This window comes from Pan paniscus, chromosome 8, assembly GCF_029289425.2.
Source record: "Pan paniscus chromosome 8, NHGRI_mPanPan1-v2.0_pri, whole genome shotgun sequence".
NCBI classification, from domain to species: Eukaryota; Metazoa; Chordata; class Mammalia; order Primates; family Hominidae; genus Pan; species Pan paniscus.
In genome coordinates this window covers 126,078,175-126,098,064 of record NC_073257.2, presented here as the reverse complement: position 1 = coordinate 126,098,064, position 19,890 = coordinate 126,078,175, and the positions used below count along the sequence as shown (strand labels likewise).

The following is a 19,890-nucleotide window of genomic DNA, read 5'->3' as shown; positions in this document are numbered from 1 at the left end:
GGCATTCACCATAAATTCTTTTTATAAGTACAAGAAACTATTTATTTATAGAACCATCTGAACTCCAGAACAGGCATTATTCAGTAAACATTTGACTTACCACTGGTTTCTTTCACGTCACTGGGTTTATCTGTCACCATACTCTGTTCTCCCACAGCAAAGCCTGCATCTATGAGAACTCTGCTAACGCTGACATGAGGCGTCTCTGATTTATCAATAAGCTCCACCAGGGAACTGTTTTCCAACTTGTCCACCACTTTCACTGTGATTATTTTGTTCTGTACAAGTTTTTTCATGAGACAAATAGCTTCTGGAGTCCAAATTCCTAATGATGGCTTTACTCCTAACAAAGAATTTTGTTCTGTTACAATTATTCTGAAAGCATTTAGAAATTTAGCTCCTAATTTCCCCAAGGTAAACTTAAGAAACCTATGGCAAACACTGGAATGGAAACGTGTCACTTAAGAAGAACATAAAAATGAATGCATAATTAACAAAGAAAAAGCCTGCTGGTGGGCAATGGTTCATTCCAGCACGCCGGGAGGCCGAGGCAGATTTGAGACCAGACTGGGCAACATGGCCAGACTCACATCTCTACCAAGAAAAAAAAGAAAAAGAAAAAGCTTGTAAAAAGCTTCTATAATATGTAAAACAAAAACCACGTAATTCCATTGATACACAATGTCCAGAAACACAAATCTACAGAGCCAGAAAGTAGATTAGTTATTACCTGGGGAGCAAGGACTAACCATAAATAGGCAAGAGAGACCATACCGGGGTGATGGAAATGTTCTAAATCAGATTACGGTGATGTTTGTACAACTCAGCAAGTTTACTGAGAATTACTGAATTGTATAGTTAACACCTGAAGTGAACATTATGGTAGGTAGGAAAATTATAGCCCAATAAAATTAAGAAAGCCATAAACAAAAGTATAAAACAATCTCTGAAGAAGTACTGGTCCCTTATATTAACATATGAAACATTGGTGGCACTTACAACTCAACACTGAAAGGGCACTTACAAATCAGCAATCCAACAGTTATGCTTCAGTCAGTTTTTGAAATGCAAGGGCCAAGTAACTTACAAAACAATGTTTAGCCTCACTAGTAATGAGGCAAATTGAAATTTCACCTTTAGCTTATCAAAATTGGCCAGGATGAAATAATATAGAAGCAACCCTTTGATGCACCAATGTGTACGAGAATGGACTCTCTCATACTTTTTCGTTGGGCATGTAAACTAGGTCAACCCTTTCTGGAAGAAAATGTACAATATGTATCACAAACATGAAAAGAAGGAGACTTACTGACCTGTTCCACCTGTGGGAATGTAGCCTAAGGAAGTATTTTGGGATATAACTATATCTTGCAACATAGCCTAAGGAAAAGATCTTGGATATGCTGCAAATGTAATGCCCTCTGAGATAGGATATTCTTTCTAAATTATGGTACGTTTGAATGAAGCCAACTAATTGACATGGAAAGAAATCTCTGATTTCTTTGGGATAAATGACATATATAGTAACTTTTAAGCATCTGATCATGATGTTGTTTTGAGAAGCAGCTTTTCCCTATTTCGTGTATCTTTTCATGTTTCTTCATCTGTAGAATTTTTAAAGAATATGGAGGCTATAAAAATTTCATACCTGCTAGTACACACTTTATAGCTTGCATTGGCAATTCCAACAACTTTGGGATTATGGGACAAAGTCTCATCAAACTAAGGATTTCAAAGTTTCCATAATCTACATATCCAACCAGTACAGATTCTTCAGAAGCGTAAGCCAAAACAGAGGCACGGTACCATTGATCATCCTCTGAAAAAGGGAGAGATTCAATCTCAAATGATTTTTCCACTGTAGATGTAAATAAAAACCTTTCTTCCTCAACTTAGAGATGGTCATTTATAGATTTTTCTTTAATAGATATCAAGCTTATAGAACAATGTTTACTAATTTTGCTTATCAGAAGCCTTCAACTCCTAAAATGTAATATTAATAGCTTACTATAGTAATTATGTCTTACGCTGTAATCATTAGTTTACATGCCTTGTCTCTCCAGTAGAGTTAGCTCATTAGTACAGAGAACATATCCTGATCATGTGAATCACAAGGTCTCAATCAATACATGAAGCATTCAATAGCAAGACTAGTTTTAAAACACCTGGCAAGCATGAGTCAACCAGACTCCACTAACCAAGTGATGAATTTACTGAAGGATTACTGCGTCTCCCCTTCCATGAGGCCACTGGGCCTCTCTTCGGCAGAGAGTAACAGAACCTGGTTATCGCAAGGCAGGACTTGTGCCGTCCAAAAGCTGCACCATGACAGCTCCACACTTCCAGGCCCTCTTGCTATTTCAATAAAACCGGTGAAGATATGAACCTGGGGAGGTTCCACATCCCCCTATTAGCTTAAACCAAATTATCTTTACCAGTCCCCAAAACCAAAAGGCTGACAAAATAACCAAAAATACCTCCTTTATATCTCCACCTCCTTGACACACAGACACTCTGCCCTTACCCAGGTCAGACCACACTCCTTTCAACCAGTTTAATTTGATCTATTTAAAAACATGATTGGTTCACTCTAATATTCAAGCTTTAAATCCAGCCATCAGTGCAAACCAAAGACTCTGTTTCAATGGTTTTTACTCAATTCTAAGTAAAAAAATAAATAAAAATAAATTTTAAAAATCAGTAATACTCTGTCCTTACCTGAGAACTGAGCACAACATATATCACCAATGGCTGGATAAAAATCAGAGCGTGGAGGCAACTGATCACAGTACTTGCTAAGGGATGCCTGAAGTTCAGCAAGCTTTCCTGCAGATAAAGATCACATCTTAAAGAAATACGTATCTATACATTATTTCTACATGTCAAGTCTCTTGAAGTATTTTAGCTTCATAGAGCAAATCAAGAAAGCTGACTTACGGCCACTTTGCAGTTGTTGACAAAAGAAGTCTTCTGGTGTTTGAATATGGGCAACCACACCACAAAACTCATCACCTACATTCAAAGTTAACACTTTTGGGATTAGGTCACTTTTGTCTATGACAATGTTGTTTTCAGTTGTCATTTTTCCAACATCTTCAGGATCACCTTATCAGAAGAAAACAGAAAAATAAGCCATTTTGTTTTCATCCAAAGTAAAAAAAAAAAAATTATGCATGTTTTAATCATTTTAAAACGAATATGACTATGACTGCAAGGTTTCTGGAAGATGGCAGTCTGAGAGGTCATGGTGTTTCTTCTTCCCAGTAATAAATGTTTATAATAAGGGCAGTTTTCGATGTCACCAAAAGCTAGACTGGTCCAAGAAAGAAAATCAGCGACTTAGACAAGTTCAGATCTAATTAAAACACTCTATAATACACTCTTTATAGTCCCTAAAAGAGTTCAAGAAAATGTAATTTGGAATAGATATCGTCTCATTATACTCAAGTAGAAACACATCAGATTAGATTAGGACCTACTCACTCTAAAGTGAAAATGATAAACCCCATAGGGAACAATTTATTAGGATAAAATAATTAGAAATTTAAAATGCATTCAACAGTTCAAAAAAGATACAAGCAACATAAAGTCACAAGTCAAGAGAAAAATAATTAGGGCTAACCTAAGAGTTTAAGAAGGAAAGGCTTCAAAAGCACAGTGAAAAGTATCTCAGAAGAGAAAACTCACAGAAATGAAAAAAGTACATGGTTTATAAAATTCCAACTATTCAAGGAATATATTTTTAGCATCAAGACTTAGAGACATTATGGCAACTTATCAGAATCCTGGAAAACAAAAACTACTACTGCTTTAAGGAATTAAAGGATAAGATATCATTCACATAAAACTAAGGCTGACTTCATTGTTTTAAACACAGAAATATAAGAAAATAATTATCTAGATTATAGACTTATTAAAGGAAATGGTTCTCACCATGAACCTATAGGTTGACTCTGAAGACCAAGGAGAGGCTGGGATAGACCACAAAAAGTGGAGGGAATTTCATATCTAGGAATGACCTCTCAGAATGTGTTACAATGGATTGTTGAAGTTATGTTAGAAATCCCATTGAAATGGATAATTGGCTCAAAACAGTAGCCAAAGTAAATTTAACGATCTCAAATGTAAAAGTTAAGAGATAGGCTCAAATTAAAAACCATTTCTTAAAATGTTTCCAAAAGAAATCACAACATAAGGGAGAAGGCAAGAGAAAAACTTAATAGCAAGGAAAATGAACTGTTGTCCTGTTGTTTCACAGCACAGGATGCATAATGGTGGAAAGAGCACTAAACTGGAGTAAGGGGGCTGAGATTCTGGTTCTCTATCTCCAGGCTTAAGGTAACCCACTGGACCAGTCAGCTTCTGCTTCTTCACGTGTACATAGGTGGAGTGGGAGATCTGGATAGTTCCATTCAGCTGCATGAGTCCATCATAAGATCCTCCATTGAGTTATTGTTTTTTTTAAGAGGTCTTGCTATGTTGCCCAGGCTGGAGTGTGGTGGCTATTAACAGGTACAATCATGGCATACTGGGGCCTCAAACTCCTGGTCTCCAAGCCCTCCTCCCACCTCAGCCTCCTGAGTAGCTGTGCCAGCTTTTAAAAATTATATCTGGCCAGGCGTGGCTCACGCTTGTAATCAGAGCACTTTGGGAGGCCGAGGCGGGCAGTTCACGAGGTCAGGAGATGGAGACCATCCTGGCCAACATGGTGAAACACTGTCTCTACTAAAAATACAAAAAAATCAGCTGGGCATGGTGGCGTGCACCTCCCACCTACTAGTCTCAGCCACTTGGGAGGCTGAAGCAGGAGAATCACTTGAACCCAGGAGGTGGAGGTTGCAGGGAGCTGAGATCGCAGCACTGCACTCTAGCCTGGTGACAGAGCGAGACTCTGTCTCAAAAAAAAAAAAAAATTGTATCTTAAACATCTAATGTATGTCAGATGCCATACTAAGCAAGTAGTTAAGTAACTACTAAGAAGTAGTTAAGTAAAAGGCCACAGTCTTTGCCTCTAGATATTCTAAATCTTGTAGGAGACAGAAGATGTTCAATCAGGAGCTACAGTGTCATAAATATCACAAGAGGGTGCATAATCATAATGCCAGGCTGAGTGCAGCTGGGCTGAGGAACACAGTAGGAGGAGAGGGGACAAAAGCATGGTGATGTCGCTAGCTCGGTATGCTGACATTAGAGACCAAGTTGTAAAGGCTTTCAGCCAGGCTAGGTCAAGAAGGGGCAGGACAGGAGGACTGATTTAATTGTGTGACAGAGGCACAGCTAAATTTTTAAGAAGGTGGTTTAAAGGGAACTCTTAATATACCATATCTCATCTTTTCTGACTTCCAAATCTGATTCTTCCATACCCACCAACATTACTTGAATCCAACAAGCTGAATCCAGAGGTATCTCAAGGCTCCATTCTCTATGTTGGCTTCAGAATCATGTCCAAATCCCTTAACACAGCTCCTGCGACCTTTAATGATCCGCTCTAGCTTACCTCCCGACTAATACTTCCTCATCCTATACCTCTTCACCAGCGGTCAAATCTAGCCCTACTTATTTTTCAGTTTCTCAGGCCTGATCATGCTTTTTCCCCATCTCTAGGCCTTAACACATGTTCGTTTTCTTGCAACATACTCCCCTCTGGCAGCACCTGGTTATTTCCTGCTCCGTGTGGCATCACTTCCAGATGGCTTTATTGCAAGTCTTAAGTACCCTCCCACCTGCTTCCGTTGCACCCTGCACTTCTCTATCACACCTAATTTCTCTATCCCACATAATTTCTTCTGCTTGTCTGTCCTGGCCTTAGCCTTCATGAAGGCACCTTCACAGTGCCTTAGTGAAGAAGATATTGCTCAGTGGTTTTCTTGTTCCTTCCACTGGATACCTTCATAGCATCTGATATTACTGATGACTCCCCCTCCTGGAAGCATGTACCCTCTGTTGCTCTGGCAAGGTTTTTCCCATTCTGTTCCCACCTTTCCCATTATAGCTCCTCACTCCATGTTGCAGGCCCCAGCTTCATCTTCCTCATTCTTCCTCACTCTATTGCACCAGAACCTACGGTTTCAACCATGACTACCACTAGACCTCTGTTTGGTTTCCTTCTCTACATGACAAAGAACTGAAAGCTTTTCATCGGAGCTGTCCCACCAAGATGTGTGTTCTTAGGCATATCACATAGGCAAGTACTCTAAGAATACAGATAGGGAGATCAACTATGACATTGGAAAATTGTTTCAATTGTCCATGAATGATGAGGATTCCTGAGCTAAGAAAATGGTAGTAGGGAAAGAAAGAAAAAAGACATATACAAGGGATACTTGGGAAGAAGAATCAATAAAGACTTGGCAACCAATTAGGGCAAAGGATGGGAGGTAAGAAGGTAGATTTAAGGATGATTCAAGTGTGCTTATGTGATAGGATGTGTCCAACCATGGCACTGTTACTCTAGCAATCACCTCTGGATGAATGAGTAAGAGACAATGAATTATATTTACTCCTAAAGCAATCAGTACAGGAGCAAAGTAAAGGATCAAAAAGATAATACAAACACAGGTGATTAGGCAATGAGGAAGTAAAATGCTGAAAGCAAAATTTCTTGGTTCTCTTGTTAATCTAAATAAACCACACACACAAGCTTTTACAGGAGTAAAAAGTCATCAGAAACACTGTCCTACTGGAACAGAATTTTACAGCCCTATTAATTACTGGCGGAATACCCAAGAAGGAAGAAAAACAAACTAAGAAAATGTGAGCTAAAAAGCCCTAACTTGGCAGGGCGTAGTGGCTCACGCCTGTAATCCCAGCACTTTGGGAGGCTGAGGCGGGCGAATCACTCTCAGGTCAGGAGTGATTTGAGACCAGCCTGGCCAACATGGTGAAACCCTGTCTCTACTAAAAATACAAAAAATTAGCTGGGCGTGCTAGCGGGAGCCTGTAATCCCAGCTCCTCCGGAGGCTGAGGTAGGAGAATCACTTGAACCAGGGAGGCAGAGGTTACAGGGAGCCGAGACCATGCCATTGCACTCCAGCTTGGACAACAAGAGTGAAACTCCATCTCAAAAAAAAAAAAAAAAAAAACCCTAACTCTAAAGTGTTATGATATTTAATACTTCATAATCTCTGATGATTACCATGTTAAGGATTCATGTGGAAAATGGACAGAGGAGGAGAACAGGCAGGAAAGATTGAGATTAGAAATGATATACTACTAAATATAAAACAGCGTATTTAAATTGCTCATAGAATGTTTATCGTTAACAAGTCGTAACAGTGCTAAAGTTGTGCCTTTGTTTAGTAGGTAGATGGTCTTCAATAACTGAAGTCGCTATACCGCTCAATATCAATCTATACTCACTTTGATCTGCATTTTCCTTCTTAGAATCTTGTCCACTGGGTTTCAAGCCATATCCCATTTCTATAAGCACATGGTCTAAAAGTTTTCCTAAAAGGTGATTAAGAAAATATGCCTCCATTGAGAAACTATACAAAGAATTATGGGAAAAGCATAAAGAAGAAACAAGTCAATCATACAACACACGTTCATAGCTATTAATAGGCTGGTATATGTTTTGCCAATTCAGTTCCTATGGGTAAGCTATGGTAGTGCCCAGCTTAAAACACTGAGGCAAAATTACTGTAGTCACTTGACAGAATTTTTTCTCTGAAATATAATTTTTAAAATTTTTGTGAGTACATAGTAGGTGTACATATTTATAGGTTACATGAGATGTTTTGAAACAGGCATGCCATGTGAAATAAACACACCACAGAGGAGGTAACCATCCCCTCAAGCATCCTTTGAGTTACAAATCATCCAATTAGTCTAAGTTACTTTAAAACGTACAATTATTATTGACTACAGTCACCCTATTGTGCTATCGAATAGTAGGTCTTATTCAGTCTTTTTAACTATTTTTTGTTTTGTACCCATTAACCATCCCCACCTACTCCCAGCCCCTGACTACCCTTCCCGGCCTCTGGTAACCATTCTACCCTCTATTTGACAGAAATTTTAACAAAAAGATTTCACTTTGAAATCCTGAAGAACATGAAAGATTTGTTTACCACCTCACAAATATGCTTAGAATGACTACTGTTTGTGGGAAATAAATTTAAGACATAAGTATGGCTGAAAGAATGGTCAGCATGGACCCAAACTTCAAGTTCCCTGAAATAATATGCAAAAGCTGAGATTGTAACACGAAACATAGCAAACAACAGATTTTTACTTAACTTCACAAGAGATTAGCCGATTTTCTACCAAATCAGCCATGATGCCAGATCTCTGAAAGCAGAGGGGTGATACCCTGGAAACTGGGAGGCACCCATCACACTGTGAGAAGTCATTTATCAAACAGGTGAAAGGCCAGAAGGGAAGAAGAGAATTCTAAAGCATTTCCATTTCCACAGCCTAGCTACTATGTACTAGCCAAATGCAGTTCCGTGAAGGTTACTCCAAGAAAAAGCACTGATATAAGGACAAACGAATTCAGAGAACTTCAAGAATTTTCTCAATAAAGGGGCCAATATTCAGGAGTAGATATTATAATGGCTCTATTAAAGGGATCGTAGTTACACCCACATGAAGTCTAAATCTAGCCAGCCACCTAATTCTATGAATTTGTGTCACGTCTTTGACAAACTGCCAATTTCAAGAATGGGTTCAGTCACAATCTGAATGACTCCAGAGGGCAGTTTACCTGGCCTCACTTGATGTTTCCGTTTCTTCTGAGTAACAGGTGGAAACTACATATCCTATTAAGTACTCAATTTAAAAAGACAGATCTTACCTGAATTTGGCAGCTCAACTTCTACAGCAAAGGTAACCACTTCCTCTTCCAAGATGTCGATAATCTTTATGGAGCAGTACTGCTCCATTAACAGTGGTTTAGTAGCTTTCATACAATCACTGCTCCAATTCCCTTCTGCTGGGATAACATTGGCTACAAAGCACTTTATGGCCTGAAAATTTTTACGCAGGTTACTTACAAAAATTACCATTTAAAAATGATTTTTTCTAATTATTTGTATATAAAAGAATGTATTTCATGCTGAAAACTTATCACAAATCTTCAAGTACTAATCAGATAAACAATTTTCCGTATAATTATTATTAGCCTCTGTTAGTACTGTATTCATAACGCTTACTTTTGGTACTTGAAGCTGGAGAAATTTATGAAAGAATAATTATCCTTCAATTATACATAAATTAAGACCAATTTTAGATACTATAATATAGAAATGATTATTTTGAAGAGCAAATTGAAAACATGTGCCTAAAAATGTTAGTTTCTCACCCTGGGCAGTAGTTAACTAAATAAGGTCAAGATAGCCCACGAGTGTTCATTTACATAGTACAGGTACAGTAACACAGCAGAATAGAACAAGCAAACACTGTGCCCATCAAAACATTGACAACAGCTCCTTTGGGACACTATTAAAAATCTAGAAAGTAAAAGAGACTCACACAAGGAGGAAACAAGTCAATGTTCCTGTTGAGGTGGTAAATTTTGTTTAATGGAATTATTTCTTCATTTCCATAATCAATATATAAGACATGTGCCTTCTTTTGCTGCACATCAACGTTTTGTATGATTGCTCTGTTCCAGGTCTGAAAGTGAAATATAATGGTACTCTGCTTCATAACGGCATTTCACAATCTTAGATTAAAAAACCCTCAATCAATCTATAGAACGTGCAAAGGAAAGGCTCCTGTTCTGAGGCACTCAATTAATAAGCCAACTTAATTTTTTAAGAATCTTGCTAAGAAATCCCTAAAATTGTCTAGTTAGGACATGTTATTAATAATATGCACAACTATTCCAAAGCTACTTCTATCCCCTGAGACTATCACACACTAGTGCCTCAGCTACCTAAATAAAACACAAGCTCTAAGACTAGCCATCAGGCTACAACCAGCAATTCAGGAACCCGTAAACAGAGTTGGAGAGGAGTAAGACAGGGAGGAAGCAAGGTGAACAGAGCATGGGATACTGAAGAGGAAAAGAAGCGTGATCAGAGGCTGGCTTTAAGCCTTGTCATGCATCATTAAAAGCTCTGGTGTTCAGTTCATACCACCAAAGTTAGCTCAAACGTTTTAAATAATTCATTTCATTACAGGTTACCTGATCAACAGTGTACTTGGCAATACAAACTTCCCCCTTAACAGGAATATAGTCTTTTTCATGCATATTTGCATATGTTTCTTTTAAGCTGGCAGAGAGTTGGTTCATGTATTCTAAAACTTCTGAAGAATATAACTGCACGTAGAAGTCCCCTGGGTGTTTGAATTCGGTAACTGTACCCTTTCAAAGATTAAAAAAAGAGGAATAATTCATAAGGCACACAAGGAAATGTAAATTTCTTAAAGCTTTGTAACTAAGACACAAACAGCATTGTAGGCAGTTTTTGCAATGTTTATGTTTTGTAGCTACCGCATGAACTCAAAAATAGGAAACGAGAATAAATACAGTTCTCTGGATCTGTGTCTATGGAGACTGAAGAAAAACAAATACCTTTATTTCCATGGTTTTCTTGAGTTGTAGACTTCTCAAATCAGAAAACATTATTCTCTCAGCCCAAATGGCTATTTCCTTAGTAACTCCAAGTGGACAGTCACTCTGGTTTGAAAAATACCACAGAAGTGAGTTACTTAAAAGCACATGTTTCAATGACTCTACGGCCACTACACGTCGGAACCGCAGTCACAGTATCCTAACTCTTAGGCTTGAACAAAAGAACACAGAAATAGGGAAGGCCTCCAAGAGTCACTAAAACCCACTGTCCACAGGCAGTGGGCACAGCACTGGGAATAACCCAAGAATAAGGCCACGTGGGTGAAGAGAAGGTTGACTTTATTTCAAAAACAATGAAAATGGTGGTGGTGGAGGTATTAGTTTAAATCTGCACTTGTTAATGTTTTCTGTAAGAACGAATACTTGAAGTCACATTTTTTTAAGTAGAGGCTAGAAGCAGTTAAAGAAAGCTAAAAATTATTCATAAATACGAGTTGGACACGACAGATGTTTTTCGGATTACAAATAATTCAGCCCATGTTGTTGCCTAAACGGGGAACTACTATCAGAAAAAAAATCCTCCTTAGATAGATAACTAGGCCCTATTAGAGTACAGCACATAAAGCTAAAACCTGTGCCTTCAGAGGCATGATTAATCCACATGATTTTACACTGAGATACTGCCACATCCTTTTTGAAAAAAAGATGAAGTAATTCTCAAAAACCCCTGATTGTATCACCATGGTGTACATATTTATATAATAGGAAACTTGCCTTTAAATATTGATAAAATACAGAAATAAGCCTAAAATATTTATCTTACATCTTAATTCAATAAAGAGGAGTTATTCAAAATTTAAAGACAAAGTATACCATACCTTATTGTTTACCTCCACATCCTTTGTTTCAATAGATGATTTATTTTCAAGTTTGTGGAAACTGCAATAAAGCAACAGATTACAATATTTATACTACAGAGGCAATTAACATAGGGGCTATCAACCACAATTATGGTATTCTCAATGAACAAAATCCTGAAAGAGCAAAACAGCTTCTTCCAGAATCACAGTGGTAATGTAAAACTCCCCAGTGCTGGCTACACAGTGGTCCACACCCTGTGTGTGCACAGGTGTGCTTCTTCCAAAAGCCACCTAATGAGACAGACAGAGACAGGGTTGGGGGGAGACAGACAGAGAGAATATCTCCAAGCCTGTTTTCTTATCTGTAAAATGGAGATAATTCCCTACATTACTTACACAGAATTTTGAGGTCATATGTGAAACTGTTTTGTAAACTGGTAAATGCCATGCAAGTACAATTTATGTATTTACAAATAAAAACACAACTCAAGAGGCATGTAGGAGTTCCAAACTTATTAAAATCCAGGAAAGTACACATCATTAAAAGTAAGGCATTCTAAAGCTCTAAACATGAAAGAAAAACTCTTTGAAGGTTATAAATCTTCACATGTACTACCTGGTAAAATGATACACATGAAAATTAAGTTCATAGAGCTGTTCACTTCAGATTTGTACACTTTGTTATAGAGCTTAAGAAAAAGTAACTTCTACTTGGTTGTGGTCTGCTTAACTAATTGGATGCTTATTGTATCAGAACCTTTTACATAATCCTTAATGAATAAAAATATCATAAATCCTTACTTTGGCTGAACAGGCCTGCACACGATGCTGTGTGCAGACCAGTCTCTTCTTTGACATGCTGTGGAGCAATAGTAGGTCTGCTTGCACTGAGAGCACCTCAGCGATCCTAGAAAACACCACCCACAAAATAGTTCAGATGAAGATCAAGACATTCTCAAAGTCCACACTTTAGCAAATATCATTCTATTAGCCATGGCAAGAGAACTGTGCTATTTAGGATCAGGTGTTCAGATTATACTTTTAAACTCTGAGAATACAGAGAAGAAATGACTACAAAGATTAAAAAAAGGGAGATCAGACTGGGACACATAACTGAGTTTCCTAATAGACCTCAGAATATATGTTATAAAAGCAGCAAGCGGCCAGGTGCAGTGGCTCACGTCTGTAATCCCAGCACTTTGGGAGGCTGAGGCAGGTGAATCACCTGAGGTCAGGAGATCTAGAGCAGCCTGGCCAACATGGTTTGAAACCTTGTCTCTAGTAAAAATACAAAAATTAGCCAGGCAAGGTGACGGGCACCTGTAATCCCAGCTACTCAGGAGGCTGAAGCAGAAGAATCTCGAACCCGGGAGGCAGAGGTTGCAGTGAGCTGAGATTGTACCACTGCACTCCACAGCCTGGGTGACAGAGTGAGACTCTGTCTCAAAAAAAAAAAAAAAAAAAAAAAAAAAAGCAGCAAGCAATGGTGCAAAACATGCAGTGGCTCACGCCTGTAATCCCAGCACTTTGGGAGACCAAGGCGGGTGGATCACTTGAGGTTAAGTCAGGAGTTTGAGACTAGCCTGGCCAACATGGTGAAACCCCGTCTCTACAAAAATACAAAAATAAGCCCAGTGTGGTGGTGCGCACCTGTAGTCCCAGTTACTTGGAAGGCTGAGGCAGGAGAATCGCTTGAACCCAGGAGGCAGAGTGCCAGTGAGCCAAGATCAAGCAAAGTAAACAAAACTTTCTTGTAGTGAAAACAGACTTGTACAAGCGACTGAAATGGCTGTGTATCGTGAAAAACAACAACAAAAAATAAACAATGAGAATCACACCCAGAAAAACCCAGGGAGATCTTGAAATAAAGGATTTTTTAAAAAATCCCATCAGTGTTCATGCTAAAGAAACAGGTTATCTAAAACAACAACAACAACAACAACAACAACAAACCCACAAAGAAGTAACCACCAACCAGTCTGGCCTCAAATGCTTCCATCCTAAAATAAACTTTTAAAAAGTTACATATCCAAATAGCCAGTAATAAACAGAAAAAACTGCTCAAGATCATTGATCACGAGAGCACTGCAAATTTAACTGTAAACTGGTAAATGCCATGCAAGTAAGACTTACGTACTGAAAAATTAGAACTCAAGAGGCATATGACAATTCCAACTTATCCACGAGAAGGGCTATAATTAAAAACACAAACACCAAATGTGGACGAGGATGTGGAACAACCAAAACTCCTTCCCAGCGGGAAAAGAAAATGGGACAATACCTTGAAAATGGTTTAGTAGCTTCTTATACAGTTAAACACACACCTACCCTTTGACTCAGCCATTGTGTGTCTACCTGTGCACCCACAATAAATGAAAACATATGTCCACACGAACACTTGTACAGAAATGTTTAGAGAGCTCTATTCATAACAGACAAAAGCTGGACCCAGCCAAAATATTCATCAATAGAACAGTTCGACTATGGTATAACCATACAATGAGATACTATTCAGCAATAAACAAAAAATAATGGTACGTGCAACGGCATGGATTAACCTCAACAGTCTTATTGTATATGAAATAAGCTTGATACAAAAGAGTCCATGCTGTATGATTCCACTTATGTGAAATTCTATGACAGGCAAAATTATTTCATGAGTAGAAAACCAATGGTTGCTTCTCAGAAGTAGGGACTGGGATGGGACATGAGAAAACTTCCTGAGGAGACAGAAACATCCTATATTATGACAAGGATGTAAGTCTGTGCATTTCATTGCATGTGAGCTTCCCCTAAAAAACTATAATAATCCACTGAGGAAGCAGGAAGAATGGGAAGGGATGGGTGAAGAGGAACAGCAGGATGCTGACAGCTGCTGAGGCTGAGACGGGTGTTTGGCATGGGGACACTGTTCTAATTACACTTAATGTTTTATCATCTGCCACAATAAAAATGTTTTTCAAATATGTGGAAGAAGAATTCAGACACCCAAGAACAATATGCTTACCAAATAGGCCACAGCGATGGCAAGTTGTGGACCGAAGAGGAGGTCCTAAGGAGGTGAAGAGCCCTGGATTACTTATGGACAAGGAATTCTCGACCAACTTGTTTAGTTTTTTTGATTTTGCAGGACGTACATTATTTCCAGGCTTCTATTAAGAACAAAGAAGAGCAATGTTAGAATTTGGCAATAACTTTTCCATTTAAATACTAGATTTGGGACTACTTCAGATAAGATCAAGTAGATGTACTTTTCCTTATTCCTCCTATTAAGGTAAACTAAAACCCTGAACTTATATATAAAACAAACATAAGGTGACTCAAAGTGGGAAAGGAGGAGGTGGGCTGACTGGGAACCTGGAGACCCAAAGAGTGACATGGCAATAAGATGTCTGGGTTTTCTTTTTGCCTCATATATACCAGACTGGGTGCTGGAGAAGCCAGCAACCCAGAAACACCAAAAGGCAGAGATGATAAAAGCTCCAACAAGAAAAGCCCTGCTCTCTAGCCGGGTGTGGTGGTGGGCACCTGCAGTCCCAGCTACTTCCGAGGCTGAGGAGGGAGGAACACTGGAACTCAGGAGCTCAAGGCTGTAGCGAGCTATGATAGTGCCTGTGAATAGCCACTGCACTCCAGCCTGGCCAACACAGTGAGACCCTCATCATTTAAAAGAAAAAATTAAAAACCTGCTCTGTCTAGCCAAAGGATGAGAAAAGAGGCAGACCAGTAAGACAGAAAACTTAACATTAACTGCTCTACTCCAAACACCACAGACAAAACTGCGGCCCCACTCCCACCCACAAAGGGAGAGTGTGGGGCCAAGATTTCCACCCTCACAAGGCTACAAATGAGGTGCCCCAACCTGCTCACAGGTGTGGTATCAGAGAAGGCCAAGAGAATAGGGTGCCAGCACTTTATCCCTGAAGTGGGAGGAGGATGACATCCCTCCCTACGGAGGCCACATGGGGAACCCGGATTTCCACCTGGCAACAATGAGGTGCCGCCACCCCGACCAAGGTGGTGTCAGAAAAGGCATAGTGGAGAGTCCAGACTTTCCACCACCATTCATTACTAACTAGTCCCTCCTAATACCCTCTCCTTCAGTCGGGCCTCTCTCCACCCGTGTCACTAGAGACCAGATGGGGAGCTGTAATGAGGCACTCACCACTGTCAGCCAGAAAGCAATCAGTTGAGGCCTCTTGTGAAGCTGGAACTCCCATCCTCACCCAACAGAAAGAGCTCCCCAGTTGAATATCAGAGGCTGAGTAGGGAACCTGGACATATACCCCCCCACCTGGCGGTAACAAACGAGCAGCCAGAGCAGTGTCGGAGGAAGCCAGCTGAAACAGGAAGTTTAAATACGATACAGAGACTGGGTGTGGTGGCTCACGCCTGTAATCCCGGCACTTTGGGAGGCTGAGGTGGGCAGATGTCTTGAGGTCATGAGTTCAAGATCAGCCTGGCCAATATGGCGAACCCCATCTCCACGAAAATACAAAAATTAGCCAGGCATGGTGGCACGTGCCCATAATCCCTGTTACTCAGGAAGCTGAGGCACAAGGATCGCTTGAACCCAGGAGGCGGAGGTTGCAGTGAGCTGAGATCATGCCACTGCACTCTAGCCTGGGCAACAGAACAAGACTCAATCAAAAAAAAAAAAAAAGTCTCATAATACCCAAGATATCCCAGTTTCAATAGAACTCAGTAGACAATAACTCATTGCACCAAGAATCAGGAAGATCACAAACAAATGCCGGAAAAAAAAAATCAAGCGCCCAACATCAAGATGACAAAAACGTTCATTTATCTATAAAGATTGTAAAGCAGTCATCAATATGTTAACAAGCAATTATGAATAGGCTTGAAACAAATGAATAGGGAGTCTCCCTAAAGAAATAAAAGATATAAAGAACCAAATGAGTATTTTAAAACTGAAAAGTATAACAAAAATACAAAACACAATAGCAGACTCACTAGCATAATGGAGGGAAAACAGGAAACAATCAGTAAACTTGAAGATAGAACCACAGAAACGCCTGATCTGAACAAGAGTGAAAATGAATTAATAAATGAATAGTCTCAGGGACCTGTAGGACTACAACAAAAGATCTAGTATTCTGTCTTCAGAAAGGCGAAAAAAGGTAGGGCTGAGAAATACTCAAAAAATGACTGCTGAGGCCGGGCACAGTGGCTCACGCCTGTAATCCCAACACTGGGAGGCTGAGGCAGGTGGGATCACCTGAGGTCAGGAGTTCAAGACCAGCCCGGCCAACATGGCGAAACCCCATCTCTACTAAAAATACAAAAATTAGCTGGGTGTGGTGGAGGGCATCTGTAATCCCAGCTACTTGGGAGGCTGAGACAGGAGAATCACTTAAACCCAGGAGGCAGAGGTTGCAGTGAGCCCAGATCACACCACTGCACTCCAGCCCAGGTGACAAGAGCCAAATTCTGTCTCAAAAAAAAAAAAAAAAAAAAAAAAAATACTGCTAGAAACTTCCAAATTTGGTAGGAGATATAAATCTACTAATTCAAGAAGCTGAGTGAGCCCCAGAGTAAACTGAGACTAAACACCAAGACACATCTTAAAATTCTGAAAATTAAAAGCTTGAAAGCAGAAAGAGGAAAATAATCCCTTACCTGTATGGGGCGGAAATTTTTTAAATTCCTTCTATTAAAGTAAACTAAAACCCTGAACTTATATATAAAACAAACATAAGGTGACTCTGAAAGTGGGAAAGGAGGAGGTGGGCTGACTAGGAACCTGGAGACCCAAAGAGCTACATGGCAGTAAGGTATCTTTAAAAAGACAGATTTCTCATTAGAGACCATGGAGGCCAGAAGAAAGTGACAAAACATTTTTCAAGCTCTGAAAGAAAACTTACCTGAGAAACTTAACCAAGGAAAATATCTTTCAGGAATGAATGGGAAATCAAGACTTTTCAGATGAAAGAAAATGAAGAGAATTTGTTACCAGTAGCTTTATCCTAAAAGAATGGCTTAAGGAAGTTCTCTAAGGAGAAAAGAAATGATTAAAGCAGGAACACTGAAACAGAAAGAAGAAAAACACAATAGTCCGGGCTCAGTGGCTCACTTTGTAATCCCAGCACTTTGTGAGTCCGAGGTGGGAGGACTGAGCTCAGGAGTTCGAGACCCAATAAATGAAACCTATCAGTAAGTACAATAGACTTTCTCTTGTTGAGCATTCTAAATTATGTTTGAGAGTTTGAGCAAAAATGATAAACTGTCTGAAGGCGTTCTAAATCTGAGATAGAATATGTAAGACGTAAATGGGTGAAGGTAAAGAAATGTATGGGAAGGTAAGGTGTCTGCACTATACTCAGATTGGTAAAATGATAACTAAGTTGTGTATACATGATACCGTATGTAGAACAACCATTGGAAAAGGTATACAAAGATACACACTTGAAAGCACTGGATAAAAATCAAAATTACTGAAAGTATTCAAGTAACCCACAAGAAGGCAGGAAAAAAGAACAGAAAACAAATGGCATAAACTCAAGTATTAATTACATCAAATGTAAATGGTCTAAGCATACCAACTGAAACACACTGTCCTAGTGAATTAAAAAACATTACCTAAATATATGGTGTCTATAAGAAACTCATTTTACATATAACAATATAGAGAGACCGAAAGTAAAAAGATGGAAAAATATGTAAATGTTAAGAAAAATATGAGTGGCTGCATTAATATCAGATAAAACAGATTACAGGGAAAGAAAATTACCAGAGAGAGGGACATTATGATGACAAAAGAGTCAACCAAACAAGACACAGCAATCCTAAATATGCATGAACCACAGCTGCAAAACATGAAGCCTAACTGAATTGAAAATAGACAACTAAGGACTATAGTTAGAGACTTTAATACCTTCTCAACAATTGACATGACTAGATATAAAATCAGCAGGAGGATAGAACTCAACATAACCAACCAACAGGAGCTATTAGGTATTTATAGGTCGTCTGACCCAACAACAGACGAGGCACATTCTTTTTAAGTGCCAAGAGAATGTATACTAAGACCACATCCTGAGCCATAAAACAAACCTCAACAAACTTAAAAGAACTGATATGATTCAGAAGGTATTCTCTGACCACAATAGACTCAAACTAGAAATCAGTGGCAGAAAAAATACTAATAATCTTCAAACACCTGGAAACTAAAACATACACTTCTAAATAATACATGAGTTAAAGATGAAGTTTCAAGATAAATAAAAGATATACTGAGGCTGGGCAGGGCAACTCATGCCTGTAATCCCAGCAATTTGGGAAGCCAAGGTGGGAGGACCACTTGAGGCCAGGAGTTTAAGATTAGCCTGGCAACATAGTAAGACCCCCATATCTACAGAAAAAAAAAAAAAGCCAGGTGTGGTGGCATACACCTGTAGTCCCAATTACTCCAGGAGGCTCAGCAAGTGGGATTGCTTGAGTCCAGGAGTACAAGGCTGTAGTGAGCTATGATTGTGCCACTACACTCCAGCCTGGATGACAGAGGGAGACCTTGTCTAATTAAAAAAAAAAAAAAAAAAAAAACCAACCAACCACTAAAAAGACAAACAAAAAAACCCCCAAACAATGACAAAAAAACACGCCCAAAAGCAGCAGAAGAGATAATAAAGATAAAAGAAGAAATCAATTAATTTAAAAAACAGGAAAAAAAATGAAACAAAGACCTATTTCTTTGGGAAGATCAGTAGAACACAAATCTGTAGCAAGACAGACAATAAAGAAAAGAAAGACAGAAATTACCAAGATCAGGAATAAAATAGGGAACATTACTACAGACACCACTAACATGAAAATACTGGGAACACTTCCACACATAAATTTGACAATGTAGACAAAATGAACAAATTCCTTAAAAAATGCAAACACAATATGAAACACAATTTGAATAGACCTTAATTATAAATATTAAGGAAACTGAATCATAGCTTTAAAACTCCCCCACAAGAAATCTCCAGGTCCAGATGGTTTTCATTGGAGAATTCTACCAAATGTTTAGAGAAGAATTAACACCAATTCTATACAATTTCTCTTCCAGCAAACACAAGAGGGGACACTTCTCAATTTATTTTATGAAACTAATACTACCTTGATACTCAAACCACACAAAGACAGTATAAAAGAAAATTACAGACCAAAATCTCTCTTGAAAACGTATGTAAAAATCCTTATCAAAATATTACCAGATAGAACTCAGCAATACATAAAAATAATTGTATATCACGACCAAGTGGAGTTTCATTTCAGGAATGCAGGGCTAGTTAACCATTCAAAATATCAATGTAATCCACCAAATTAACATACTAAAGGAAAAGAAGTCACTACCATATCAATCAATGCAGAAAAAGCATTTGACAAAATTCAACACCTATTTATGATAAAAAGGATCAGAAAAGTAGGACTAGAGAAAACTTCATCAGCTTGATAAAGAACATCTACAAAAACCTACATCTAAACTTAATGGTAAAAGACTG

The 19,890-nt window shown here is 38.8% G+C and overlaps 1 protein-coding gene across 3 annotated transcripts in view; it reads right to left on the bottom strand.

Moving 5' to 3' along the window:
* TDRD1 (tudor domain containing 1) overlaps nucleotides 1-19,890 on the bottom strand; it is a 62,110-nt gene that overhangs the window by 23,108 nt on the left and 19,112 nt on the right. For all 3 annotated transcript variants that reach the window (XM_055092307.1, XM_055092306.1, XM_055092305.1), the window contains exons 4-15: nucleotides 14,388-14,532; nucleotides 12,182-12,287; nucleotides 11,399-11,459; nucleotides 10,521-10,625; nucleotides 10,131-10,310; nucleotides 9,473-9,616; nucleotides 8,796-8,967; nucleotides 7,361-7,447; nucleotides 2,938-3,105; nucleotides 2,719-2,826; nucleotides 1,649-1,819; nucleotides 101-343 (exon numbers count right to left, since the gene is read on the bottom strand). In XM_055092307.1, coding sequence (XP_054948282.1) covers nucleotides 101-343; nucleotides 1,649-1,819; nucleotides 2,719-2,826; nucleotides 2,938-3,105; nucleotides 7,361-7,447; nucleotides 8,796-8,967; nucleotides 9,473-9,616; nucleotides 10,131-10,310; nucleotides 10,521-10,625; nucleotides 11,399-11,459; nucleotides 12,182-12,287; nucleotides 14,388-14,532 — 1,690 coding nt within the window. The remainder of the gene's footprint in view (nucleotides 1-100; nucleotides 344-1,648; nucleotides 1,820-2,718; nucleotides 2,827-2,937; nucleotides 3,106-7,360; nucleotides 7,448-8,795; nucleotides 8,968-9,472; nucleotides 9,617-10,130; nucleotides 10,311-10,520; nucleotides 10,626-11,398; nucleotides 11,460-12,181; nucleotides 12,288-14,387; nucleotides 14,533-19,890) is intronic.